The sequence below is a fragment of the Fusarium pseudograminearum genome, chromosome 3, assembly GCF_000303195.2.
Source record: "Fusarium pseudograminearum CS3096 chromosome 3, whole genome shotgun sequence".
Lineage (NCBI taxonomy): Eukaryota > Fungi > Ascomycota > Sordariomycetes > Hypocreales > Nectriaceae > Fusarium > Fusarium pseudograminearum.
Window position 1 is genome coordinate 6,816,943 of NC_031953.1, and position 25,492 is coordinate 6,842,434.

Sequence of the window (25,492 nt, forward strand, 5' to 3'; positions counted from 1 at the left end):
AAGATTAATACTACAAAATATCACAATGTGCTGGATGAACCACATACATGCCACCTGTCCGAGCTGCGAGAATAGTCAAAAGACAGGTATTGAAGTAGAAAAATGCTTAAAAGCAACTACCAGTACAGAGACATGTGACTTGACGAAGCGAGACATATTCAAGACAGGCGACGAATGTGCTAAATGTCAGGAGATCCAAAGGCTTAAAGACGAGGCAGACCTGAAGATGGCTAGGGAGGCGGAGGTAGGTAAATACGACTGGCTTGGAACCAAGTTGGGACTGTCATGACTCCAGTGGCGCAGAGTTATCAGCTGAGTTTGTAAAGATTGGGCTTTCTGGTCCGACTAAACACATAAGATCGGGTGACGTTGTTCAGTAAAAGATAGCTAAATAAAAAAAACCGGTAGAAAAATGGTATGCCCAATACTGGGTAATGGTTTGGTTCTTGGTATAATCCCACTCTTCATACTGATGGTATAGAGACTCTTTCGAGCTCAATGACCAGAATTAGTCAGCGGGTTTAGCTCAGTTGGGAGAGCGTCAGACTGAAGTCAAACTTCAATCATTCGATATCTGAAGGTCATGTGTTCGATCCACATAAACCGCATACCTTTTTTCTTTTTCTTTCAACAACCTCTGTCTATCTGATGGTTTATACAGCGTTAAAAAGAGGTTGCCTTGTATCGAGAGTCATAGAAAGTAGGGCATAAACGCAACCTTAATATCGCATAATACAAAATCGCTGCGAGACTTCCTCAGCAGCCATAGGCTCCAGAGAGAGTAGAGAAAAAAGATACATTGAAATCTGCCTCTTGCCCTACTTATGTCCTTTCGCGATAACTTCAACTAAAAATGGCAGTAAGCTTAGGGTCCAAAAATAACCAATTAGTAGTCGACTTACATTTCGTATCGCTCCGTAGCGTAAATGACATTAGGCTTACAAAGAGGTAAAGCCGGAAGGAACTTCTAAATACTCTGTCACTCTCCTTCCTGCCCGGCTTTGCCTATTAAACAATAACCTCTGTCTATATATCCCTTGACACATTTTCATTCTTCACACTATGGACTCCCAGAGCGAAGAGGCCGAACAGGCTGAACAGCCTCAACAGTCCGAGACCAACATCTTTCCAGAGCTGGAGTTCGAGACCAACATCTTTCCAGAGCTGGAGTTCGAGACCAACATCTTTCCACAGTCGGAGTCAGAGACCAACATCATTCGAGATTCGCTGACCTTTCTTGTCAATCAGAAGCTAGACCTTATCAAACGCATCGTCAACAAAACACCACCGAATGATCATCATCACCTTCTGACAATGTCCGATTTTATGCTCGATGAAAATCCCAACGGAAACGGAAACGAAGGAATCGTCGATGAACCGGCACCGAGCAACCCTCCCGTTGAGCCACTACCAATACCAACCATTCAGATTGATCCAGACTATAACTTATCTGGATCTGGCAACCAAGCGCAGACGAGCATTTTCTCTCCAGAGGCGCAAGCGAACCCTCCCGACATAGAATTGTCAATAAACCCTTTTCTTCTGGCGGCACAAGGGCACCCTCTCGCTCCGGCGGCACAAACAGACCCTGCCGCTCTAGAGCCACAAACGAACCCTCCCGGTCAGGAATGGCAATTCGATCTTTTTGCTCTCGAGGCACAAACGAACCCTCCAGCTCCGGAGGTACAAGCAACCCCTCCAGCTCCAGAGCCACAAATGACCTCTCCCACTCTCGAGGCACAAGCGAACCCTCCCGCTCCGCTACTAAACGCCCTTCACTTCGCAACCCTGCTACACATGCCTATCCATATCTTGGAACTCATTGCTAAGCAGCCTGTTGATGATCCTATTCGAGACCCTGGAACACTTTACACAGCAATCGAACAAATCCATGAGTGGAGTACGTAGTCATCCCTCCCCTTAGGTCTGTCGTGATCAATTCTAACACAATCTAGGTTTCAGGTATCCACCTATTTCTAGTCCGGCGCAATCACCAGAGACGCAAAAATGTCTCGAATACGATGACCAGCGTTGCATTGTCACTGGCCATGAGATCAAGACATCCTGTCACGTTATTCCCTTTTGTCGGAGGTCTATGGTCGGGGGAGCAGGCCATCGGATTAACAGCATACGTTCAGTCATGAACTACCTTGTCGGGTACTCACATCTATCAAGAGACGTAGAAAGCCAGGAACTCTTGGGGATATTGTCAGCGGAAGTCGACATACCAAAAATGCACTGGAACTTGATCACTCTGAGCCCCAACATCGCAACCCTGTGGGAAAGGGGCGTGTTTGCATTCAGATGGCTGTACCACTCGCGAATCGTTGCCGACAATTGGAGCCATGTTGGAAAAGTCCGTATCACACTGGAGTTTGTGTGGATGCCCTTCAACAGAAGCAGGAGACGACTGGATCCTTTCGACCTCAACGAAGCGCAAGATTTCTAGGGAGAATTAGAACACGCATGGGGGGGCAGCGGATCAGCAGCACCTTGTCCTTGTTTGAGGCCCAACTGCAACCTGTGCATGGAGTCAATGGCGATAACTGCTCGCAACGTCGAGACTGGGTGCGAAATTCGAAGCGGGGATATATTCACGATTATTCGCGAGGAGAAAGATGTTCAGCTTTGTCGACTTGCGTTTGAATTGCAATGGGCACTTGTATTTTCACATTGGATTTCGGGGGTTTATTCTTCATAAGCACCAGCTTTGGTTGCACTAGTCTGTTTGCATGACTGGATTCGGTATCGGGTCTAGATAGTACATAAGTCTTAGGGAATAAAAATAAGTAGTCTAAGAAACTTGGTGTAAGTGCCATAAGATGTCCTAATGATTTTGTCTCTTATGCTTCCAGCGGTCAATTATTCTGATACCCTGAGGCGGGTCACGAGACGTCCAAGTTGAAGTTTAATTGAACTGTAACTAAACATCTACACCTCGAGACTGGAAGTTTTAACTTGGCAATCCAATGGTAGCCAATCAGCTCACCCAAATCAACACGTGGGCTGCCCTTGACTAACGTCGACTCTTGAAATTAATTTCTCATTTCTTTCACAATCTTTTCAAGAATCACAAGATGGAAAAATACATGGAACCTGTCGTCGAATGGGTTGTAGCCTCGGTCAAGGCGCAGCCCTACGTCTGGTGTGCGACCACTCTCACCTTTCTCATTGGCGTCCAATTGGCCCTGGCAGCTTCTATCGCCCACGGAGACGAAGCTACAGTTCGAAGGCAGCTCACAGGTCTTGAGAGGATCGACATCGACAAGGCACAGAAACATGGAACCAAGGGTCAAATGACAACCGTTTGTCCTGTCGCATCATGCGCCCCTGCGACAATCGATGCAGACGCTCACCCAGGCGGTCACACCAAATACAACGACTGCTACATGCTAGCTCTTCAGACCCCCGAGACGGATGCCCAAGGCTACACCATTTGGAAATCCATCACCCAGCAAGACAAACCAGATCTCTCAAAAATCAAGACGGAAATCTGGATCCCAAAATCTAATGCCGACGAGAACGATCCATTGGTCCAATCCGGCGGATGCGTCATCTTGTCGTTTCCCGATCCTAGCATCCCAAGTTGGTTGAACGTCGTGGCTGGGTACTTGGGCAATTCGGTTGCGACGCCGCAGGTGGCTTGCATTTTACCACTGGAACCTACGAAAGCGGAGCTAGAGGAGCACAAGATCAAGATGAGACCTTTCAAGATTGACGGAGAGGATGGGAAGGGGCTTGACATGGAGGGGTTACCTGCTGTGTCTGATATTTTGTCTCGGTTGAGGCTGTTTCTTGGTGTCAAGGACAAGCAGGGAATTCCTCAAGGGATTACTATTTTCAAGCGCGCTTAGACGGTCGCAGCTGTCGCAAGGGGATATTAGTTAGGTTAATAAAAAGTTCTGTTTCCACGGCTGTATTCTTCATCTGGTCGTCAGGATCCGGTGGTCAACCTCGCTATTTCTTCCTCAAATTTAACCAACGCCTTTGGAAGAAAACATCCATCAAGCCAATAATTACCCCCATGATACTTTCCCTTTACGACCATGACATTCTTGGACATGAAGCTCTCCTTCACAGACGACACATAAATCTGGGTCATGTGGCCTCTTGCGCTCTTCCTCGCTAGACTCCCATCTCCGTCTCGAAGTACAGCAGCACTAAAGTCAGCTGCTTGCGTCAACTCCGCCTTTGTCCAATTCGTGACGATGATCAGAAGCATATTTGATTCGCCAAAGAGAATAGCGTCCAACCCATTTTTGTTTTCGGCAATAGCGCTCTTCAGATAGGCGCGGATTTGTGGTTTAGTTGTCTGCTGTGTCAAATGCTTGCGGTTCTCTAAGGCGATAGGACCAAGTGGACCTCTGACCATGGAAGGGGAAACAAATATGAATTGGTAAAGTGATAGATTCTGGAGATATCTTCCTTTTGCTTGTTTTATCGAATCGAATCGATACCGGAGATTGACCGCGTTGAGGATTGAAACTGGAAGTTGACGAGGATCGGATGACGCAACTGTCTTTGCTGTTCACGCTGATAAGACATCTCCTTCGCTGATGAACGGTTTCTCATTGTGATCCAATCCATCTCCAGTGGTTAAACCCTCCAAAACCTCGCGTCGTAATTGGGACTTAGGTAGAAATATAGTGTGGGATTCGGCTTTTTTCGTACCACAGCAACTCCCAAAGGAAGCGCAGCACAAAGATGAACATCTTGAACCCTTTGATGCGTTTGGGAGCGATTTTCAATCTCTCTTGAACAAAGCCTTCGGAGTGATCTTCCATGCGGCCTTCTGCTATGTCGTGGGTAACATCCTTTTGCGCACCGAAAACGGGCGAGACATCCGCCTCGCGCCCTGCAATCACCACTGACCAATTCTGTGGCAATGCTTGTAGCGCGCCAGCGTCCATGAGTATATGAGAGAATACCAGAGTAACAAGGGTCTCGTTTTTCAAAGACACAATGTTGAGTGCCATTTGTGGTTTATCACCCACAAGGAGATCGCAGCCGTTCACGGGGTTGTCAGGCGCTGTAACAAGCTCTTTTAGCCCGTGACCTCTTGGATGAACGCTAGGCTGCTCTCTCACTCTGGGCAATTTTCGATTTATGGGATGATCTTCGATGTTCATGTCGAAATCTCGTTGCGAATATTGAAAAGGCGGTCGCGCTTCTGTGAATATCTTGGGAACATGGAACTCGGCCCTGCCTTGGGTCTTTGCACCTTGGAGTTAGATATGAACAGACGACTGTTGGGCGGCACTCACATTGATCCTATAGCGACCGCCCAGTTTTCTCCAATCTCCTATGTTAATGAGCGTCACTAGCGAAGTACGTAGCTTCTCAGCATCGAGTACATCGTTGAAGTGAAATGTCCAGTGCAGAATCATGTCGCGCTGGGCTTTCGTATCGTCTAGTAACATTGCCGGATAGACGTCGTCATCGTCAAACTTTGGCTGCTGATCTTTGGTACCGAGACCAAACATTGTCTTTACGAGTCCGACGGCATGTTTCTCACGCGCTACGCCGCTTTGATGTTCAATCGCAGGGTTGCAAACATGGGACGTGAGATATCAGACGTCAAATCAAATTGTAGTATCACAAGGCTCATCTAAGCACTAACACGCATCAATAGCAAAATGGCAATCTCTGTTGGTTGGTGTTACTTTGCTACGGCAGGTCCTGCAAGGGTTGAGAAAGGCCATGCCTAGGATGTGAGTAATTGAATTCATGGTCATGCCGGCTTCTAATACAACGCCATGACACAAGAACGCTGATGAACAGAATTGCATGCTATCGATATCTAACAACTTGGCACATTATTCATTACCAGTATCCTCCACATACAGAATGCGCCTGTCTAGGGAACACCACAATTTCTTGAGCCTGCCGCGCTGGAACCAGTAGGAAGATTATTATAGCCACTTTGCGAAAGTGTGCAATCCGAGCGTCCATTAAAAACCCCCCATGACACGCACATTGGATCAATGGAACAAGCCCGTGCGCAGAGCGCGACTGTGTTAAGCTGGGCAAAGTATCTGTAACCCTCTCCCCCTATGTCTCTGGCATCCACTGTGTTAATCTGGTTATTGCAAGGCTCGAGCTGTGGTTCGAAAAAGTCCGAAGAGCAGCTACGGGAACCTGCAAGCAAGAATCTTTGCTCTGGAGAAGCATCCGCCTGGGTCATTGTTCCATCTAATCCCATACTGGACTATCAGACCCCAAAGGCTTCGGCGGTCGATCCCAGCCAATCTCGACACCTTCAATTAAAGCACTATGCTTTATCGATCTCATTTTTCCAAATGATGTATCCCCTGTTTCAAAATATTTCTCAGGAACATCTTCTGGCTTCTTGACGTCTTTGGCATCGAAACCACTTGAGCCAGGATACTGTCCCAAGCTCCTCAAATATTTCATCATGCCTGCCAATGACACGTCTACTTTCCACGAACCTCCTTTAATAGCACGGCGATAGACAGCAGCCATGACTCCAACTGCAAGCATATATCCGCCTGAATGATCCAGTGCTTGACACGGTGTCGGGCGAGCAGTCTCTCCTTGTCCCGCATGTTCTGCTTCAGAGACGTTCATCCCCGAACATGTTTGAACCATTGAATCGAACCCGCGGCGACCAGACCAGGGACCATCAGGACCAAAAGCAGACATGTTGGCTACAATGATGTTTGGATTGATCTTGATCAATTCCTCTTGCGATAAACCATACGAGGCCAGACTTCCAGGTCTAAAACCTTGTACAAACACATCACATTCTCGGAGTAGGTCCAGAAGCTTCTTGTGGTCTTGAGCGTTGTGTATGTCGAGTTGAACTGTCTTTTTGCCGCGTCCGAATTCGCGATCGAGGACAGGCAGATCTGGCAAGTTTGGAGAGGTGACCCATATGACTTCGGCGCCGTGTGCTGCAAGAGTTTTACCGCATAGAGGCGCTGCGATGACTCGGCTCATCTCAACCACACGCAGACCTTGTAGGCATTTGGTATTTCCGCCAACCATTCTCCTGGGTATGTCGCTGGGTGACGATTGCGAAATTTGCTTGATGCTGATGGGGAAATTGCTGATAGCTCTAGACTCCGGAAGCTGTTCCCACTGTCTGTATGAACGTAACGCGTAGATGGCCGTCTTGCCTTCAACAGTTCCGCAGTTTTCCAAGTCGATAGCAGCCCACTTCGCTGTTCTGTCAGATACCTGCTCTCTGTTTACATCGAGTGGCAGTCCCAGCAATCTGAGCGTGCCCTGGACATGATTGGGGAACGAGTCATGAATGCGAACATGACCATCCGATGTCTTGTGTAAACCACCAATAGTTCCCCGGATAGGCGTCGGTTGACCATCGATCGTGTACAGTCTTTCCGATTTGTATTCGATTACGGCGTGTTCGAGAGGGACTGTGATTTGCGGAACAGGGATTCCATTACGACGGGCGTGGATCTGGGAGGCTGCTAGAGCAGACAGTGCGATGGAAGCTTGCGCAAGGATCCCGATTTTGAAGGATGAAGGCAAAGCCGGACCTTCAAATCCTGGGAGGCTGACTGATTCTAATGCGGTTTCAGGCAGATCGAGACCCGTCCAAACATCGTGTACGACATCTTTTGCTGTCATGTGTTCACGATTGAGCATCGTAGAACCATCCATGATGTTAGGCTCTGCTATGATCGATGAAAATCGTGATTTAGGATATTTATCTCAAATAGTTAAAGGTTGACTATATTGAAACGATGCCGACCCCGCATTGGGAATGTTGAGATGCATTTATTAGCCTCCTTTTCGGTATTTTCTCGGTATTCAAATTGATGACACTTGATTGAGAACAATCGAGAAGAGTAAAATGGTATGAATCTAGTTAATAAGAATATCAATTTAAAGTGATTGGTGATGGTTCAAGTCACCTACAGACGACAGACTATATCTCTTAGTACTCCCTTGTAGTATCTTAGTTTCCCATACATATCTTTTCCATCGCAACCTGGGTCTTTCGATTGACTTCGAGATAGTAAGTAAAAGGAAGAATTCAACCGTAGCTTTTCAACTACGTACATGGTACTCAACATACCCAACCTAGGTTCGTCTTGAACAAGTAATCCAATGTCAATGTGATGCTCTCCAAGAGTATTGAGGAAGGATATGTTCAAGTCAAAACATTCTCCTGTGAACATGCCGAGTCTTTGGCATAGATGGGACAACGCTCGGTCAGAATCATGAGATGAATGGTTCTTTAGACCGTCACCACATTGGCCAGTAAGGTTTGCGCCATTCCCACAAGCTCCGCAGTGAAATTCGTCACTTGACGTTGATCCTTGTTCTCTGGAGCAACATTGTCTTACAGATCGGTACAGGAACGGGATCATGTTGCTTTGAACCATGGTTGTGATGGCTCTGCAAAGGGTTCCGGCCCATCCCATCCCGCCATCTGGAAGTATAATAGCTACATGCGCTGGTGAATAAACCGGCTTGCCAACCAAATGGCGCGAAATGCGCGACGCATGAGCAACATTTCGATCGATGCCATTGGTATAAAAGTGCACACCTGTAGACAAAGATCCAATAGCGTATATACCAGGAGTAGTCGTTGATTCCAGTGTGTGTTGATCAAGCGACAATCCAGTCACCGGGTGTGCCTCTAATATCCTTGACTGAAGGATACTGTGAAGAAACGGTGATCGGATTTGAGATACGTTCGTCTCAAAACCAGTGGCTTCAACAACAAAGTCGACATCAATGTGTTCATCGTGAGACGTAATGGTAAATCCGGATGCTCTTTGGTAAAGTCGACTACATTGTAACACTTTGACCGCTTTGCTCCTTAACAGGTTCTGTAGTTTCAGGGCATTTTCGTATGGCATTGCGTGGACATAGGTATACCACATACTGCACCACTTGTCTAAGAAAAGTAGTTGATCTTTGGAAGTAAGGTGACTCCAGTACCTTTCTAAATTTGGCGCAATAGCGTCGGCCAAAGCTCTCCACTGATTTGTGCCATTCTCGGCATCTGAAATGTCCTGCGACAGCTTGACCAGAGGATCCCTTTTCTGGAAGAACTGATCCCAGTCGCTGATGCCGGCGTCGTCTGCCAATGTCATTAGCCTTTGGGCTAAATAGTCCAAGGATACAGGATAGTTTCTACATTCTAAGTCTCTAGCTAGAAGATGTAGCTTATATGTGTCCTTGTATCCCTGGCCGCGAAGGCTCTGAACGCTAGGAAGGCATCCACTTCGCGAGGCAAGGTATATGGGGCCCTTGTGGTCGTTCTGAGCTAGATGCAACACAACATCAAGACCACTCAACCTGGAACCAACGACACAAACTCTCGACGCTGCTGGGATTGATGATAGATCATGTAGAGGCCAGGGTGTATCCACATATCCAGCATGGCCTATGAGGTGCGATTGTGTACAGGCGGTAAAGTTACCAAGCGCGAGCACCACTCTATTAACTACTAGTTTTCCGCCGTTGTCGTTTCTCAGGACAAACTTATCGCCCGATAGACAAAGATCGATCAGCTCGCCCTCTTTGACTTCCAAATGGATGCCCTGAGCGACAGCGTCGTCCTTCGCCGTCTGGAAGAGGGAGACAAGATATTGCCCATATATACGTCTCGGTGGGTATCGAGCTCCATCAAGTTGGGGGTGATTGGAGGCCACCCAACGACTAAAGTGCGAAGGATCGCCTGGGTAAAGGCCCATGGTATCAGCAGACATGTTGATGATGGCCTCGCTGCACGCCGAAGAGTATGCAAGCCCTGGCCCTATGACGGGTTGCTTTTCGCACATGTATATGTGACTGACGCGCGACGATTTCTTGAGCTCCTCCATGAGGCACAGTAGAACGGCCAAGCCACAAGCTCCTCCGCCACAGATGGCAACGGACAGGCGCGGTGACGACATGATACTCGGGACTGCGTTAACAAAGGGTGACGGAATCGGGAAATTGTCGAGAACTTTGACTGATAAGTCATTAATCTTGCCGACTACAATAATAAGCCCGATCAGTAACCCTTGGGCTATGAGACAGATAAACACCGGGCCACTAACAGCCAATCTAACAGATGAAATTGTTAGGTCAGCTTATACCATGTAGACTAGGGTTTTGGGATTATTTATTTTGTACCTGCAGGGAGGTCAACGTTTGTTGTTCTCTTATTGACCTTGCTGCACTGGCCCATGATTCTAAGGCTCCAAGTGCATCGCCAAATGCAGATGCCTACCTACCTACCCAGGTCGGTGACACCCTCTTCCATTTTCCGGTTTGACTGAATTTACAGATAGGGCGTGTGCATAAACGATGCATGCCACCTTGGGCCTCAAACTTGTGCTGCCGGGTTAGAGGGTTCAAGTCGGCTGAGAGCTCACTGGCCGCAGGCTTCGTACTTACCTACCTGTGTAGGTACTGGGAAAAAGGACCTTAGGTTCGCCTACTCTTAGCATGCAAAAAATGAATAAATGACTTAGTACCTTGGTAGGTTAGTACTTTGAAGGTAAATATAATCTAAAGAGACTACTAACCTTACTTAATACTTTCGTCCCTTATGCCGCCGGCGGATACCCTCAGACTTGCAGCCTGCTGGGCTTGTCACGTGGTACTCCTTCGCTCTTTCCTCCTCCTTGTACGGCCACGAGCTGACTCACCAACGGTCATTCTTTCTCTTTCTGCAACCTTATCTTTTCCACTGAGCCCCCGCAGCCGCGCTCTCGTCCCCGTCCCGACTCTGCCTCTGCCCCTGCCTCTAGCCTCCAGCATCTAGTATCTAGTATCTAGTATCTAGCATCTAGCATCTAGTATCTAATATCTAGCATTTAGTATTTAATATCTAGCATTTAGCATTTAATATTTAGCATCTAATATCTAATATTTAATATTTAATATTTAATATTTAATATTTAATATTAATATCTAATATTTAATATTTAATATTTAATATCTAATATCTAATATCTAATATCTAATATCTAGTATTTAGCATCTAGTATCTAGCATTTAGCATCTATTAACTATTAACCATTAACCATCAACCTTTAGTACGACACAAGGAACAAACATATGCGGTCGTTCTGGTTTACTTTCACCTTGCAACGCCTGCCGACCTTCCTTTCAAACGGCATTCCTTTCCATTTCCCCCGCTACCAACCGACGTTGGGTGCGGAATCCACAACGATGGCTGCTGTCAACGTCAATCCTTTGACTGCTACAGCCTCCGAGCTTCAGACCAGACTTGCAGACAATTCTATCACAAGCCGACAGCTGGTCAAGATCTATCTAGATCAAATATATCACTATAATGGGTATCTCAAGGCCGTCATTGCCACCGCGCCAGAGGACCTACTGAACAAGACTGCTGCTGCCTTAGATCAAGAGCGCATCCAAGGCTATGTGCGCGGACCTCTACACGGCATTCCTATCCTCGTCAAGGTTCCACATTTCTTTTTCTTTTTTATGCAACTATAGGCCAAGTTCTAATTGACTTTAGGATAACATTGCCACAGGCCCTGCCCTAGGACTGCCAACCACGTGCGGCAGCCTTGCGCTTCAAGGGTCAAAGCCCAGACACAATGCTGGCATCATCGACCAACTTCAGGCTGCTGGCGCTATCATTCTTGGCAAGGCAAACCTATCGGAATGGGCCTGGTACAGATCCGATTTCGCTGATTCAGGATGGTCCGCTGTTGGTGGGCAAACACAATCCGCCTACGTTCGCGGCGGTTTCGACCGAAACAATGACTCCAACGGCGGCCACAGTGTAAGAGCCTCATCATCTATGTCCTCGAACATACATCTGATCTGCCTTTAAAACCCCGGCGGCTCCTCTTCTGGGTCTGCCGTTGCCGTTAGATTGTTCGACTCGTTGCGGAAGAGTGCGACGCGGCCCATGTACTTTGCTATGATTATCGTGTGAGTCTATACATCTGGTTTCATTACGATTAGTAGTAACACAACTGACAAGATATGTCTTTTTTTAGATTCGAAAGAATAACACCGAACTTGTGAACTATGAAAAAGACCAGGACGCTGGACGGTCAACAGCTGCACCGCCAGTCTTCCCTGCTCACATTGACCACACTATAGAAGGAGGACCAAAGCGGATGCTGAGACACCTGACGGAGAGGGAGGCTTTGCAATATATGAACGACCAATACAGAGCCCGTATCATCAAGTATGGCAAGCTACTACTTTCTACCTCTGATGTATTCTTTACTAACGTAAACTGCTTTTTCTCTATTTTAGCGTTTGGCGTCCCCTCAACAACCCTGTCAAGGACTGTCCCTTGGCCATTTGCGATCCACGAAGCATCGATACAAAGGATCTTTTAGCTGCTGATCGCGTAACTCCCGACTTTGCGGTCGAGCTGTATTACCTTAAACACAATGCTAACCAGAAATGGTATTGGCTATCAAACCAAACCCTGGATGAAATCACATTGTTCGTCAATTATGATTCCAACTGTCGGCTGGAAGGATCGGACTGGAAGAGTAAGTAGAGTTGACTGCGCGCTTGAGATTGCTGGAAAGGTGACTGACGCCATTGAAGCATGCCCTCATGCTGCCTTTATAAACCCGGACGTGCCAGCAGATTCGCCACCTCGTGAGAGCATCGAAGTTCGATTGATTGTCTTTACGAGGTCTGAATAAATGATCAAGTCCATGGGCATTTGCAGGCATTTCTGATGACTCCTGGCAATAAATCTGTCTCTTTCCAACTAAGGTTTACAATTTAGATATAGCCACATTCATTTGCATTCTGTACTTCATGTTGCTGCCTCCATCACTGGTACTTCGCTGTGATAAAAGTGTGAAAGTCCGTATCCGTCAAGTATTTCTTAGAACTCGATCTCCCATTCGACTTGTGATATAAAACCATCAAGCTGTCGACCTTATTCAAAGCCTGTGCTTCTTCATTCAACCCGAGTGATTGTGCGCCAAGCCTTAGTACCTTAGCCAGCATGAATTGTGTGCGCGCCTGTTCTGCAGGGATATCTGGATAAATCGCTGATATCGCGAGGGATTGCCGAAAATGTTGTCTATCACGGAGTTAATCTGTGGGGGAAACAAACTTGGGTCAGGGCCGCGACTCACGCAGCTTTGTTGTAGTCTCCTTGCCGAAATGCCGCACATCCCAACTTGTATATAACCATTGCGACTGCAGGTTGCTTTCCAGCTCGGCCTGGTGCAGTCAAAATGTCTCTCGCTTCGACGAAGGTCTTCTCGGCAGCTTTGTATTCTTCTCTCTTGTAGAGCAGGTTTCCCAAGACCAGGCAGGCGCTACACTACAATCAGAATAGAATGTCCGCTAAGATGTCTGTATTTATACTCACTGCCCTGTCATCCACCAACTAGGTGTAGACTTGAAGAATGTCACAGTACCCTGAAGATCTTCGATCGAGGGCAAGGACCGCCCTTCTTGAATTGCATTACGCTGCATGTTATGCTTGACCATGTTTAGTGAAAGGTTGCGATCTTGGGAGTCGGGCCTGCCAAGATGAATCTCTAGTGCCTCCGAATAATACCTTTTAGCAACTTCGTAATCGTGAGTCGAGTTATGGAGAAGTCCTAGGTTGTTCAATACAGCGGCGATGTCATCACTGTTTCCCAACCTTCTGCGAACTTCCAATGCGCGGTCCAAATACAGCTTGGCCTCATCGAACCTACCCACAGACGTTTCCACAGTCCCAGCATTGTAGTTTAGCATGCTCCAAGTCACCTCGTCAAAGCGGTCTTTCGGGACTTCATTGCAAGCCTTGATCCCACCTTCAACCACAGTCCGAAAGTTTGTGTAATCCGCGACTTCGAACAAATACCTTCACTTATTATCAGTCAAGACCAGATTAGCAGTTAGTCATATTGTCATACCATGAGCACCAGGCCATTAGCTTGGCGAATTCAGGTGGAGCTATATACGTATCCAGCAGCGAACTCTCTTTTAGAAAATGTGAGTTCAGTACAACGGCATGCTGGACATACATTGCACAGTCAGGCCAGCGTCCAGTGAAACGTTGGCCAATATGTTCTCGAGGGAAGGCATCGCAGAGAAGCTTAGCTGCCTGATCAAAGGCGCGCTGTCGAGCAGAACATCTAGAAAATACTCAAACTATTGGCCTTATAAGTGACATGTCCCCCAATAATACGTTATTCTTGTAGACTTGCCTGGATTTGCTGCAGTCGATGCAAGCTAAGCGCCTCGGTAGTAGGGTCTTTGTCGAGTAAGGCTAGGTTGATCAGGTCTCCTTCAACATCAATAAACCTATACCTGATTAGTGAAGAATCGAGCATAGTGGGATGATATCGGCGTACTCATCAAATGTTTGACAATATTTAAGTAGGTCTTGTGTACTTCGTGATGCTGACCCGTCCCAGTGATTGAAGAGCTCCTGTGGAATAGCATCTGGAGATAAAAAGCTAAGGATACCTAATAACGATTTTGCTTCATCCCCTACAGCGTTGAATGACAGATTCCAATTCGTCGCGATCTTTGGTTTGATGTCTGGATAAATGCCGGTGATCCCAGTGATATCTTTGCTGTGAAACTTCAACCTGTCCTCCTTGTACCTACACAGGAACTTTTTAAATGGTGTTCTTTGGAAACGCATAAGAGCTGCCATTTGAACAATGCCGATGGGAAGACCGCCGAGTTCATTATTGAGCTCACGCGCTGAGTCTGGATCTGCCGGCGCCCCTCCTGGCCAAGACGTTAGATGTATAATACACTGTTGCCCTTCTTCTTCTGTGAAGGTACAAATGGGAATTTCGCCTTCGGTAAGCCCATATCCAACCATGGGGCTTCGGGTTGTGATGATAATTTTACCGTTGCCATCCATAGGCCAAAGTTGATGAAGGTCGTCAGCTTGGTCAACATTATCAAAGATAATCAACCATGGAACGGCTATGAAGCATCGTTAGTGGATTTCCTCATTTTTCTTCTGTACACGACCACAGAGAACGGACCTGCCTGGCTAAGATAATCTGTCCATTTCTGTCGATTATCAACTCCTGGCTTAGTTCCGTCTTTCACGACCCCGAAACGAATGAGAGCATCCACACAGCCTTGATCGAGGGCCGTTGTTGGTGCACTTCTCATCCACAGGATGATCTTGTATTCGGACAGTGACTGATATGCGTACTGAAGTGCAATGGACGTTTTGCCCACTCCTGCTTTTCCACTCACCGTGACGCTTTTGAGCACACTTAACTTCTGACGGATCTTGGCCAAATCATCCGCTCGGCCATAGAATCGGGCCGGTCTTTTCGGAAGCAAGTAAACATAAGGTATTGTCGATAACAGCTCTGGTTTGGGAGTGAGCGTAGTGTCGCTGCCTTGAAAACATTGATTCTTTAGGGTGTTGAATAAGAAGGCCTCTGACTCCTGTAGATACATGTTGCATTCCTTCTCATGCTTCTCTATCTTGTTCCATCTCTCATCATCGCGAGATTCTATACCAGTTATACATGGATATCCAATGCAAAGCTGATCGCAAGTACTCACCCAGTGGGCCCCATTCGAAAACATCAACAATTGTGCTTATGAAAGACAAGTGCAGACGATAAGCCTGATTTAACCGCTCTTTGGCATGGTTTGGTGGTACACGACTATCAGAGCACCTAGAGTAAAAAATGGAACCCAAGTCGCTGCAGCGACGTAGCTTGTCGATGAGGCGGCAAAAGCTGTCCTCCGAGCGCCCTGCCGACTCTTGGGTCCGGCGTGCTGCTTGATACACTGCCATGTACAGAAAGCCACTCAGTAAACTGGTACAGGCCAGAAGCTGAGGAACAAGCTTAGACAGTTGTATTATCCCTTCAAAGCTAGCCTGGTTATCCCTAAGCTTTGAGCGGACGACTGGACTGCGATTGCCTTGGAGTAGATTATGTAAAAGGGAGGGAAAGGATCTGTTGGCAAAGGTTAAAACCTCTTGACGCATGAAATCATCTGAGAGAACCTCCAAAGCATAAGAATTGATGTCAGACGATGGGTCCCTGTGCTCTGTCAGCAATTCTAATACTACTCTACAAGCCACTTTATTTGTCCTACATGACAGTGTTGCAATTTGATGTGCCACAGAAAGGCTGTACCAGTTGTCTCAAGGACGTTTGGAAAGAGTGCACCATGTAAATCTCAGACGAGTATTGTGCCCGTCTCAACCAAGTAGACATTTTTTATAGTGGCGACGAACGTCTTCTTATGGCGGTGCTACTGTTGTCTATGTGCAGCACTGCTCTAACTATCCTCGCACCAACACCTCACAACCATCCTCGCCTACAGCCTGGTTGTGAAACATCGTAACACACAAACACTCATAAATGACAGCCACGTCCACACCGGTCACACTGCGAAACAATGGCAGGAAGTCAGCCGGGTTTCATGCCCTCGCTGCTGCGGGACCTTTAGCCAAGAGTATTTGTTGTCACTGTTCCCGCTTTGCCTTACTCTTCTTATACATAGCTAAGTGGGTTATCCTACTTTGACGTTATACGGCATCTGTTCGTTTTCTCACTGTTTTTCTTCATCATTCGGCACTCAAAGTGTCTACTGTTATCTTGAGAAGTATAATGTGTCACTCCAGAGAGACTTTCAAAGAGCTGTTGCTGGCCGATGCTTCGCCTTCAATCCGCACCCTCATCGATCTCAACCCAGGGCTAGCGCGTATTGACAGATGCATCGCCCATTTCGTGCAAACCTCATTATCTCAGCCTCAAGTACCAGGTTCCTTCTCCGCGATACAACTTAGCACGTCCACCATTTGGAGCATATTGTTACTGACATCGCAAGCTCTGACGGCAAAATCTACGGGACCAGAGCATACAGTGCATGCAATCGCCAGCGACCTGAACCTCCAGCTAAGCCTGCAGCTTCCCCTTCCAGCAGCCCAACAACGGATCCCCACCTTACAACGTATGGCAATTGCTTCTATCGGCTGGGTGTCCTTTCTTTTCAACTGGAAAAGCCCTGTTGTCTCAAATATTTGCACCATCGAAGGCGGTCCTTCCTTAAAGCAGTCCAATCCACACATGGAGGATTGCATACGGTCTATCAACATGTTTATCCGACCCTGGGGATTAATCCCACAGATATGTGATAAAAGAGCCCTCATAGATAATCTGCTCTATTTGTCCAACTTGAACTTCCATTCTCTAACCCACATTGGTCGTCTCAACATCAAGTGGGTTCCATATTTAAGCCAGCATCTTATCTTGGATTTTCCTACCAGAACTCTGCACATGTTCCAATATCCCTCTATATGCCTTCTTGCACTTTCCAACGGCAACTATCAGAAGATCATACATCAGTAAGATATCAGCAGATGTGTACTATTGCAGTCACTAACAGAAATGCAGGATCCTCAAAGGCCTTTGTGAGCCTACAAATTCGTTACATCGAGAAGTCCTCTTATCCCTCAGATTCATATTTGGAGCCACTCGAAAATCAAGAAACCTAGCCAATAAAGTTGCATTTCTTGGCCAGCCATGGCAAGATCACGATGCGGCCTTCGATGATCTCTTCCAGGGAAAGTTTGACCATATTCTACTTCAATCACCACCAGGTTCATCAAGAACGCTAAACGGCCAAGACTTTCTGACGCCCTGGAATGGTTTCCCATTGCTGGGAGAACGACTTCTCCAGATTCAGAACTACAACAAAGAACAACACCCAACAAGCACTCGAGCGATGATTAGAGATAAACGAAATCCAGCACAGTGGTATATTTTATGGGCTGTGTTGCTCATAGGGAGTTTGAGTTTGATATTATCAATACTGCAACTGGGTGTAGGCATTGCCCAACTTGTTACCTCATCATAGAAAAGATCATAGCTGTTATTGTAATAAAAGTACTCTTGACTAGATACCTGAAGATAAGGTTTCCATCATAAATCATACTTTTGAGCATTATCTTGACTAGATACATTGCGACCAAGTCTACATTACAAAGGATCTATGTGATATTCATATACTGTTATGTGCTATGTACTGTGCTATTTTCGGAATCCCCTTCTTAGAATATCAACTTGTCCCTTTTAACTCCAAATAGCGCCAACCCATTCTCAAAAGCTGATTGTCGATCATCAGCGCCAATCTCTATCTCGTCCGCAATGATTCTCTCTCGACTATTGAGCAGTTCCATCGCAACGTCACTCCATTCTACATCAGTCTTGTCCTGCTTCAGCCCGGGCGCTAATTCAAGGTCAAGCTTAATCGACCCCAGACGTCCATCACGCTTCCTGAATTGGCCATCCACAATCACTGCCTCAATGTCGGAAGGCGATGAATGATTGATAATAGCGCCGATTGGATCTTCTTCAACTGCGCATATCATGCTAGGACTGAGAGTGTCCCAGATGAGAAGATCAGCAATCTTGCCTTCTTCCAGAGAGCCAATCTGGTCCTCCATATGGATCGCCCTGGCGCCGCGAATCGTTGCCAACTGGAATGCGTCCTGGACATGCACTTGATTCCGTCCGGGGAACTTGCCGGTGTCGATAATTTTACTGTTACGACGAGAGCGCTCAACCTGGATTGCAATCCGCATCTGTGTCACGATACTTGCGCTGTTGTTGCTGTGGCAGTCGATACCCAGAGAGCTGATAGAGGTACAGTTCTCTTGGAAGCAAATTGGCCATCCATGAGACATCTGGAGCTCAATCTCGGGGGTGGAGGAGACAGCTGCACCGACCTTTTTGAGCTTTTCAGCATCCGAGTCGTTTAGTGGAGTAGCATGAGATAGGAGAATGTCTTTCTCGAGGAGACCATAACCCTCCAGAATGTCTACAAGGGAGCCCTCTACCATGGGGTTAGTCGGTCGGTAACGATAGAACAAGGGTGTCAAACTGACCAAGCAAATTTGCCACATAATGAGACGTGATAGTCTTGATTCCTAACTGTCGCACTTTGCTAAAGATTCCGACGAGTACTTCCTTTGGAAGAAAGTAAAAGTCGAATCCAAAGCCCATGGTAACACGTCCATCGCTGAAAGGGCCACGTTGACAGAGTTCGGTCAACTGTTCGAGGACCCAATCCGGGATAAGAGTGTCTTCAAACTCGAATGGCTTCCAGGTCTTGACCCTTCCTGTTGGTGTGTAGCAGTAGATAGATCGGATGCCAGATGAAATAGTTCCCGACAAAGCAGCGGTATCTTACCGAACGTCAGTTGGGATTTCACCACATCATTGAAGCTCACTTACTATGCTCGGGGGTGTATGAGATGTGTGCATGATCGACAATGGTGGTGGTCCCTGCTTCCAGGGCTTCGAGGCATCCACCCAACTGTCCCCAGAACACATCTTCCGGTTTGTAGCTGCGCGACACCATGTTGCCTGTGTAGCAATTAATAATCTCATTCTCAAGGTCGCCGGATCAATACGAACCAGGTGCCATGTACTCAAGTAAGCTGTGGTCTGCATGTCGACCCTTCATCTGCGTTTGCCAAAGATGGTGGTGCGTGTCGATGAAGCCCGGCGTGATGAGCTTAGCAGTACAATCAATCACTTCAGTTGCATCAGACGGTGGATCAATTTGAGCTGCGATTCGAGTGATTTTGTTGCCTTCAATCAAGAGCGAATGGTTCTTGAGTGGAACGATGTGATCATCTCCGGGGCCACGAGGGACCAACAAAGTGGCGTTCTGTAACAGGATCGATGCCATTTTCGGATAACTCTTGTAACACAGTTTATGAAAGGAAGAACCAAGTACGACCTTCAGCTTTATCGGTTGCACACGCTCTTCATATAGAACTCCCAACAGCCTGCACGGCTGATTTAGTGACTAGCTCTCACATCATCTCAGGTGAGGGGTTGATGGGTAACTGTATACGATTGGTTGTTGATAGCCTATCTCCCTGGGCCTCAATTCCTTCTACCTTGTAATGGTAGCAAACATGCCGTTATATCACGTCATCGTCCTGATGGAGACTTTTTCTTCTCACCAGATTACAAATAATGGTCACAAAATCGTCATACATCTCGATCACCAAAGGGTTGATCTCTAGGGCCCATATGGTGAAGTATGTGGGTATGTTGGCCGTCAGACTGTCATCAACCGCGAATCCCAAACCATGTCACCGATATGTAAGACTGTTAAGTCCAGCCAGATCACTTATAAACCACGAGATCATTGTTCATTGCTCTCCATGCCGAGGACTCCGGAATATTCCTTGTCTTAATTTCAGAACTTGATCCGCTATCGAAGGAATCTTAATTGTGAGAATCCTTGCTTTATAGTCAGGTGATGGTACTTCGGTTGTCCAGCCATGGAGCTAGCGCTCAAACGCTTGCTCCAGTATGCGTTGTCAATTAAGGTTACTCGTTAGCGGTAGCTGATTAAATAAGCCTATATCTACTGCCAAGACATAAGCTCACAGGCACTGCTTGTTCGGCAAGGCAAACGATGAGAGGGTTTAGATTGGAACCAAAGACGCATATTAAGAGCTCTGGCCATGACGTCTATATCGGAATCAACCACTGGACATTCATGACACTGTCCAGCGTCGAAATGGCATCTTCGACTGTTCAGTCTCTATGGCCTTCACTCTTCATCAATCACTGACCACGTGGATAGAAGAAACTATAGAACGGTTCTAGTATTGAAAAAGCTCTCTACCTTACTACTTGATACATATTTGTGTTATAGAGTGGAGTTGAGCGGTTGTCTATGAGCCTCCCTTGACATGGAAGAGAGTTCGTTTCTGAGCCTTTTACAAAGCCTGGATTGTTTGCGTTATTCTTCACTGACCCCATGTTACATCAGCCTTGCCGCTAGACATTTTCTATCGAAACAGGTCATGGGCAAGCATTTCGCTTACCGTAGCTCTGAGCGACGGTTCAAGCCTCAACATGCTCCCAATCGCTTCAGCCAAGCTGGCAAGTTCTTTCCTCGTGAACCCGGCCTCCCTATCGTGAAAATCATAACATTCATCTAACCATTCCTGGAGCGTGAATATCTCATCACCTTCATCTTCAGGCCACTTAGCACGACTTTTAGCCAGCTCTTCTTGCATTACCTGCCATTTGGCCTGCCATCTTGTCGGTAGTTCGTCCGGGATTTCTTGTAGCATCTGCTCTACTAGACTATTGGGGTATTGCATGCTGGCGAATGGAGGTTGCCCGGTTACAAGTTCAAAGATCTGTGCCTGTTAGTGTACTGTATTGAATATGATCCAATACACGTTTACTCACCAGACAGCCAGCGCTCCATAGATCCACTCGAACATTCAGCTGGTCCCCAAAAACGATTTCTGGTGCCCGCACAGCTATGGGGTTATGTAGCGTTCTTGGAGCGTTGTTACCAAAAAAGGCTTGTCCTAAGTCAATAATCTTGACTGATGGATTTTCCGGCAGAATATCGCTTGTCGGAAATGACGCAGGTCGAATAATCTGAGTTGGAGAATTATCTTCCAAAGGCCCACCATCTAATCTGGTCACTGGACCTGTCTCGACCTTCCCGAGTCTGGCAACAACGTCTGCTTCACTGAGAGCGCTTAGATCAGACACAGCAAGAGTAATGTTTCGAGTGTGTAAATCTATAAGCAAAGTCAATATAATAAGAAACACTGAAGATTTAAAGCTTACCCCCATGCGCGATATCGTTAGCAGCGAGAAAGTCAAGCCCCTGCAGTATCTGCTTAGCGATAACTTTCACAAGGGTGGCAGGAAGTCTGCTGCAGGCGGCGTCATCAATGTTGGGACCCGTAATTTCCAGCACCAGACACTCATGGAAACCATTCGGGCCGTCAATGGTGAAATGATCTAGCAGTTGATTGATATGAGATGACCCAGGATGATGCTTGGGTAGAGCAGAAAGTGCTTGCAAGACGTCGAGTTCTCTGGTGTCTTTATCCTTTGAGATCTTGACTTTTACTGCAACATAGGAATTGGTCCTGGCACATAATTAGCAAACTGTATTCCTTGGTCTTGATTGGGCATACTTCTGGTCCTTTGCAGCCCATGTAGTAGAAAAGCCACCCCAACCCAACTTGTGGAGAACTTTATATCTCCCATCATTTAGGGTCTCACCTAATTCAACAGGATGGTAGCCACCTGGTTCGTACCTGTAGATCGGTTCGGCATCGATGCCGCAATCGTGGGTGCGAGGCGGCATCTTGGAATAATGACGGCGATTTGAGTTGAGTCGACGCAAACAGATAGAGGGAAAGGAGTGGCTGTTGGCAGAAATGAGACGCGCCCTAAGAGATATTAGGGGCGCCATGGTTACCACAAGTTTTGATGTTCTCGTCAATTCTTATTTCTTTTACGTGGCATCACGCTCAGCAATGCTCAAGACATTTTGATTGCATGCATCACGTGTGCAAACTCTGATCATATCCAAACTTTGTTTCTTCCTCAGCATTCTACTTGTTCGTGCAGTAGCAGATTGCTCTTGCTCATTCTTGACAACAAAAGAGAATGATATCGTCATTTCGGTCACATAAATGTACCTATCTAACCCTCTGATAAGTGAACCATAGCAGAGGAACCATTCACCAAGTCAATCTGACATAAACAGTAATGAGTGGCTATTAATTCCTGATGTATTCCCAGAAGTCTATCAGTTCTTATCTTTTCTGAGATGAGTCTTGTCCTGATACCCCGGTGTTGGTTCTTGCTGCAGACTTTATATCCCTTAATAAGAAACATTTTTTATAACGGGGGCTTGGTGTAGGGGTATCACGTTCGCTTTGCATTGTTCCGAATGCTTGCGAAAGGCCGGGGGTTCAAATCCCTCAGCCTCCATTTTTGCATGTCCACGTAATGATAGCTTATTGCTTTTTACCGACCTAGATACTGGATATGAAAGCTAGTAGTAGTCAGATATTTCAAGCTACACATAGACAATCCGAGCAGGTTGTCGCGGTTCAATGAATCTCGTGGGTCTCAAGAGTCCATTGAGGGTATCGTGATCCACAGTAACTAAAACCAACAAGGATACAATAGACCACAAGGTGGCGGTGCAAAGCGTCTACTTCCACAAACTGCCTGCCACCAGCCACTCCGCCACAAACCACCACAACTCTCCACTTGCCACCAAAAAGGCACACGACTCGAGATCTATCCATGACGCGATGAATAAGAACAAACATCAAAAAACAAAGCGTGTCTCCGGTGCGGGGAATCGAACCCCGCTCGCCGCGGATTTCTCGAGATGAAAACGCGGTATGCTAACCGATACACCACACCGGATATTGGATGTTAGTCATCACTGCTATTGGTAGTTATATAGACAGCAGTTTTGAGAGACGGCTGGATCATGTTACTAACAATTCTGTATCCTCTTGAGTCACAAGAGAAAAGGGTATGTGCAGACTTGAAACTTAGTATCTCTATCTTGTTTTTTTGCACACAGAGGTGTTAGCGTCGTGTTCCTCCTGTCTCGAATTCAGCCTGGAAAATCTCAACTATCTGCGTCAACTGTCGTTGATCAGGCCAGGAAGTTTCAGGACAGATAAATGCACTTGGATTTAGGACACAACGTTGTCATCAATGAACAGGTAACACATCTCATGATGTACCTCATACACACTATTCCGAATTATTTGGCCTGAAGTGTTTGTCACTTAGGGTAAGACACGAAACAAGCTTCAGGGTCCAGGGTAGCATCGCAACGTTGTTAACAAATGACTGTCCAATCAGATCGGATTGTCCAAACAAGGGACAAACTGCCGGACAAGCTTCGGATCACTGACCAAGGCAAACTGTATGTGAATAGACTCAACAAGCTATAAAGAAGTACCTTTTCCCTTGTATCTAGACCTTTTCTTCTTCTTTAGTTATCCTAGTCTATGTCAGCTATTTCACCTGTTTTGTCCCGATCCATGACGCATAATTCTAGCCTTGTAATAAATGTGAAAAGCTGCAATAACTGTTTACTGTGTCGATCCCAGTTTTCCGGGAAAAAGGCAAGGCGTTCCTTGGATTATCTTAGAAGTCGAGTCAATAGTTTCGTCGATATGAATGTTAACAAACATGTCCATAACCCTTCTCAGCGTTAGAACTACATTTGCATCAATGACAAGTGATGCTATATCCACTAACGCAGGTCTGTCAATCGTTCGACTTACTAAGACCGGCGTATCAAGGGCTCAGAAAATGATTTGTTATCTTAAAGCTTGCGACCAAAACCAAAAAAAAAAGAACAGATCAAGGGCTGAGGAGCAAAAAGAAATGATCACGCTGGGGATCGAACCCAGAATCTTCTGATTCGTAGTCAGACGCCTTGCCATTGGGCCACGCGACCGTGTTTTTTGTTGAAGGACAGGGCTCGAAATAAGTACTATGATCGCCAGACGCCCATAGCGCGCATCTGTAGATAAAGCATCTTGTCTCCGTTTGAATCGTTCTTATTCCCAGGCATGGACTCGGAACTTCCCGTTGAGCTCCTTGAGAGTAGAACGGGCACCGATACATATTTCCAGTAGCGAATGTGGAACTGTTGAGTTTATCTGAGCAGCATCTGTATCGTAAAGCAGAGTGGAGGCGAGTCATCAAGCAGATTGACATGGTGTTGGATATCCTGTGAGTCTGAGGATATTTGTAGATTGGCAGAGTAATGACAAAGAAACGTGTAATAAATCCTCAAGTAGGCCAAAGGTATTGTCTAGAGAGGCTGACCTGACTTTCCAGATTCATACTTCCCGCGGCCAGCCTTTCTGGCATAGTGAGGCTTTGTCACCGTTCTACCCGCTTGCCTTGCAAGGTTTCTGCTAAAATAAGGATGGTTTAATTTCGCTGATGACTTACACGGCAGGCACAGACATGGATTAGACAGACCTTTGCTAGGTTCAATGATTGCCGCATTTGGCCAGTTCGTGGTGACTGGCTAGGGACAAGCCAAGGAGCGATAAACGTCGCCTTGGATGTGTGGATGCTTATCCTTTCAATGACAAAACTATGGAAAATCGGCATCAAACCTAAGAAGAAAATCGGAATCATGTCCATGTTTGGCGAGGGTGCATTGTAAGTCCACACGATGTATCTGGCGAATGTCTCGAAGCAAGCTAATGAAGCCGCCAGACTCACGATACTTAGTACAGTGCGTATACCATATATATCGAAGTTTGCTTTATCGAAAAACATTACAGGTATGTCACAACTTTTATGTCTGCAGCGAAAGCCACTATTGTTAATATTCCAGTAGCGGACGCTGTCGATACAGTCATCTGGTCTATGGTGGAAACGAGTATAGGAATGATGGTTGCCTGCATGCCAGGTGCTCGCCAATTTGTCAGGGACATATTATCGCGAGTAACACGTGGAAAGTCTACTGAGACAAATGACAAAGGGAGTGTTTTCATTGATCAGCCATTGGCGACAATTGTTATGACGAGGCAGGACACTGAAATCGAAACCGATCACTCCTTTTCGACTACTATAGTGAAAGCTAATGCGCGGATGGAGACGGATAGATAGCGAGATACCCCAGTACTGAGATTTAATTTACACCAAATGGATGAGCTAAATGAAATGTCAAGGGAGTTACTCGAGCCAACAACTTGTTAAAACCTTTTCAGCGA

The 25,492-nt window shown here is 46.5% G+C and overlaps 13 protein-coding genes across 13 annotated transcripts, besides 2 other annotated features; 6 read left to right on the forward strand and 7 right to left on the reverse strand.

The window, feature by feature from the left end:
* Positions 1 to 25: 25 nt before the first annotated feature.
* On the forward strand, positions 26 to 435 carry FPSE_02866 (uncharacterized protein; the record flags this gene model as incomplete). Its single annotated transcript, XM_009255985.1, has 2 exons — positions 26 to 244; positions 409 to 435. 2 exons carry the CDS (start codon positions 26 to 28, stop codon positions 433 to 435), a joined length of 246 nt encoding a protein of 81 aa, XP_009254260.1.
* Positions 436 to 1,062: 627 nt separating this feature from the next.
* FPSE_02865 (uncharacterized protein) lies at positions 1,063 to 2,449 on the forward strand (the record flags this gene model as incomplete). Its single annotated transcript, XM_009255984.1, has 2 exons — positions 1,063 to 1,900; positions 1,956 to 2,449. The coding sequence occupies 2 exons, from the start codon at positions 1,063 to 1,065 to the stop codon at positions 2,447 to 2,449; spliced, it is 1,332 nt and encodes a 443-aa protein (XP_009254259.1).
* A 628-nt stretch (positions 2,450 to 3,077) lies between these two features.
* Positions 3,078 to 3,854, forward strand: FPSE_02864 (uncharacterized protein; the record flags this gene model as incomplete). The annotated part of the gene is made up of 1 exon (XM_009255983.1): positions 3,078 to 3,854. The coding sequence occupies one exon, from the start codon at positions 3,078 to 3,080 to the stop codon at positions 3,852 to 3,854; it is 777 nt and encodes a 258-aa protein (XP_009254258.1).
* An 80-nt stretch (positions 3,855 to 3,934) lies between these two features.
* FPSE_02863 (uncharacterized protein) lies at positions 3,935 to 4,372 on the reverse strand (the record flags this gene model as incomplete). The annotated part of the gene is made up of 1 exon (XM_009255982.1): positions 3,935 to 4,372. One exon carries the CDS (start codon positions 4,370 to 4,372, stop codon positions 3,935 to 3,937), a length of 438 nt encoding a protein of 145 aa, XP_009254257.1.
* A 259-nt stretch (positions 4,373 to 4,631) lies between these two features.
* FPSE_02862 (uncharacterized protein) lies at positions 4,632 to 5,483 on the reverse strand (the record flags this gene model as incomplete). The annotated part of the gene is made up of 2 exons (XM_009255981.1): positions 4,632 to 5,213; positions 5,265 to 5,483. The coding sequence occupies 2 exons, from the start codon at positions 5,481 to 5,483 to the stop codon at positions 4,632 to 4,634; spliced, it is 801 nt and encodes a 266-aa protein (XP_009254256.1).
* Positions 5,484 to 6,192: 709 nt separating this feature from the next.
* FPSE_02861 (uncharacterized protein) lies at positions 6,193 to 7,647 on the reverse strand (the record flags this gene model as incomplete). Its single annotated transcript, XM_009255980.1, has 1 exon — positions 6,193 to 7,647. One exon carries the CDS (start codon positions 7,645 to 7,647, stop codon positions 6,193 to 6,195), a length of 1,455 nt encoding a protein of 484 aa, XP_009254255.1.
* A 298-nt stretch (positions 7,648 to 7,945) lies between these two features.
* On the reverse strand, positions 7,946 to 9,896 carry FPSE_02860 (uncharacterized protein; the record flags this gene model as incomplete). The annotated part of the gene is made up of 3 exons (XM_009255979.1): positions 7,946 to 7,995; positions 8,066 to 9,079; positions 9,137 to 9,896. The coding sequence occupies 3 exons, from the start codon at positions 9,894 to 9,896 to the stop codon at positions 7,946 to 7,948; spliced, it is 1,824 nt and encodes a 607-aa protein (XP_009254254.1).
* Positions 9,897 to 10,831: 935 nt separating this feature from the next.
* Positions 10,832 to 10,930: a repeat region.
* Positions 10,856 to 10,968: a repeat region.
* Positions 10,969 to 11,163: 195 nt separating this feature from the next.
* FPSE_02859 (uncharacterized protein) lies at positions 11,164 to 12,635 on the forward strand (the record flags this gene model as incomplete). The annotated part of the gene is made up of 5 exons (XM_009255978.1): positions 11,164 to 11,418; positions 11,477 to 11,746; positions 11,967 to 12,160; positions 12,232 to 12,476; positions 12,535 to 12,635. The coding sequence occupies 5 exons, from the start codon at positions 11,164 to 11,166 to the stop codon at positions 12,633 to 12,635; spliced, it is 1,065 nt and encodes a 354-aa protein (XP_009254253.1).
* Positions 12,636 to 12,768: 133 nt separating this feature from the next.
* Positions 12,769 to 15,375, reverse strand: FPSE_02858 (uncharacterized protein; the record flags this gene model as incomplete). The annotated part of the gene is made up of 7 exons (XM_009255977.1): positions 12,769 to 13,024; positions 13,080 to 13,265; positions 13,319 to 13,801; positions 13,854 to 13,893; positions 13,965 to 14,091; positions 14,438 to 14,883; positions 14,946 to 15,375. The coding sequence occupies 7 exons, from the start codon at positions 15,373 to 15,375 to the stop codon at positions 12,769 to 12,771; spliced, it is 1,968 nt and encodes a 655-aa protein (XP_009254252.1).
* A 1,169-nt stretch (positions 15,376 to 16,544) lies between these two features.
* On the forward strand, positions 16,545 to 17,793 carry FPSE_02857 (uncharacterized protein; the record flags this gene model as incomplete). Its single annotated transcript, XM_009255976.1, has 3 exons — positions 16,545 to 17,155; positions 17,204 to 17,281; positions 17,331 to 17,793. 3 exons carry the CDS (start codon positions 16,545 to 16,547, stop codon positions 17,791 to 17,793), a joined length of 1,152 nt encoding a protein of 383 aa, XP_009254251.1.
* Positions 17,794 to 17,986: 193 nt separating this feature from the next.
* FPSE_02856 (uncharacterized protein) lies at positions 17,987 to 19,632 on the reverse strand (the record flags this gene model as incomplete). Its single annotated transcript, XM_009255975.1, has 4 exons — positions 17,987 to 18,771; positions 18,824 to 19,123; positions 19,173 to 19,304; positions 19,356 to 19,632. 4 exons carry the CDS (start codon positions 19,630 to 19,632, stop codon positions 17,987 to 17,989), a joined length of 1,494 nt encoding a protein of 497 aa, XP_009254250.1.
* A 1,078-nt stretch (positions 19,633 to 20,710) lies between these two features.
* On the reverse strand, positions 20,711 to 22,191 carry FPSE_02855 (uncharacterized protein; the record flags this gene model as incomplete). The annotated part of the gene is made up of 5 exons (XM_009255974.1): positions 20,711 to 20,752; positions 20,789 to 21,115; positions 21,162 to 21,505; positions 21,555 to 21,862; positions 22,034 to 22,191. The coding sequence occupies 5 exons, from the start codon at positions 22,189 to 22,191 to the stop codon at positions 20,711 to 20,713; spliced, it is 1,179 nt and encodes a 392-aa protein (XP_009254249.1).
* Positions 22,192 to 23,945: 1,754 nt separating this feature from the next.
* Positions 23,946 to 25,388, forward strand: FPSE_02854 (uncharacterized protein; the record flags this gene model as incomplete). Its single annotated transcript, XM_009255973.1, has 5 exons — positions 23,946 to 24,018; positions 24,398 to 24,494; positions 24,563 to 24,569; positions 24,727 to 24,935; positions 25,061 to 25,388. 5 exons carry the CDS (start codon positions 23,946 to 23,948, stop codon positions 25,386 to 25,388), a joined length of 714 nt encoding a protein of 237 aa, XP_009254248.1.
* Positions 25,389 to 25,492: the final 104 nt, after the last annotated feature.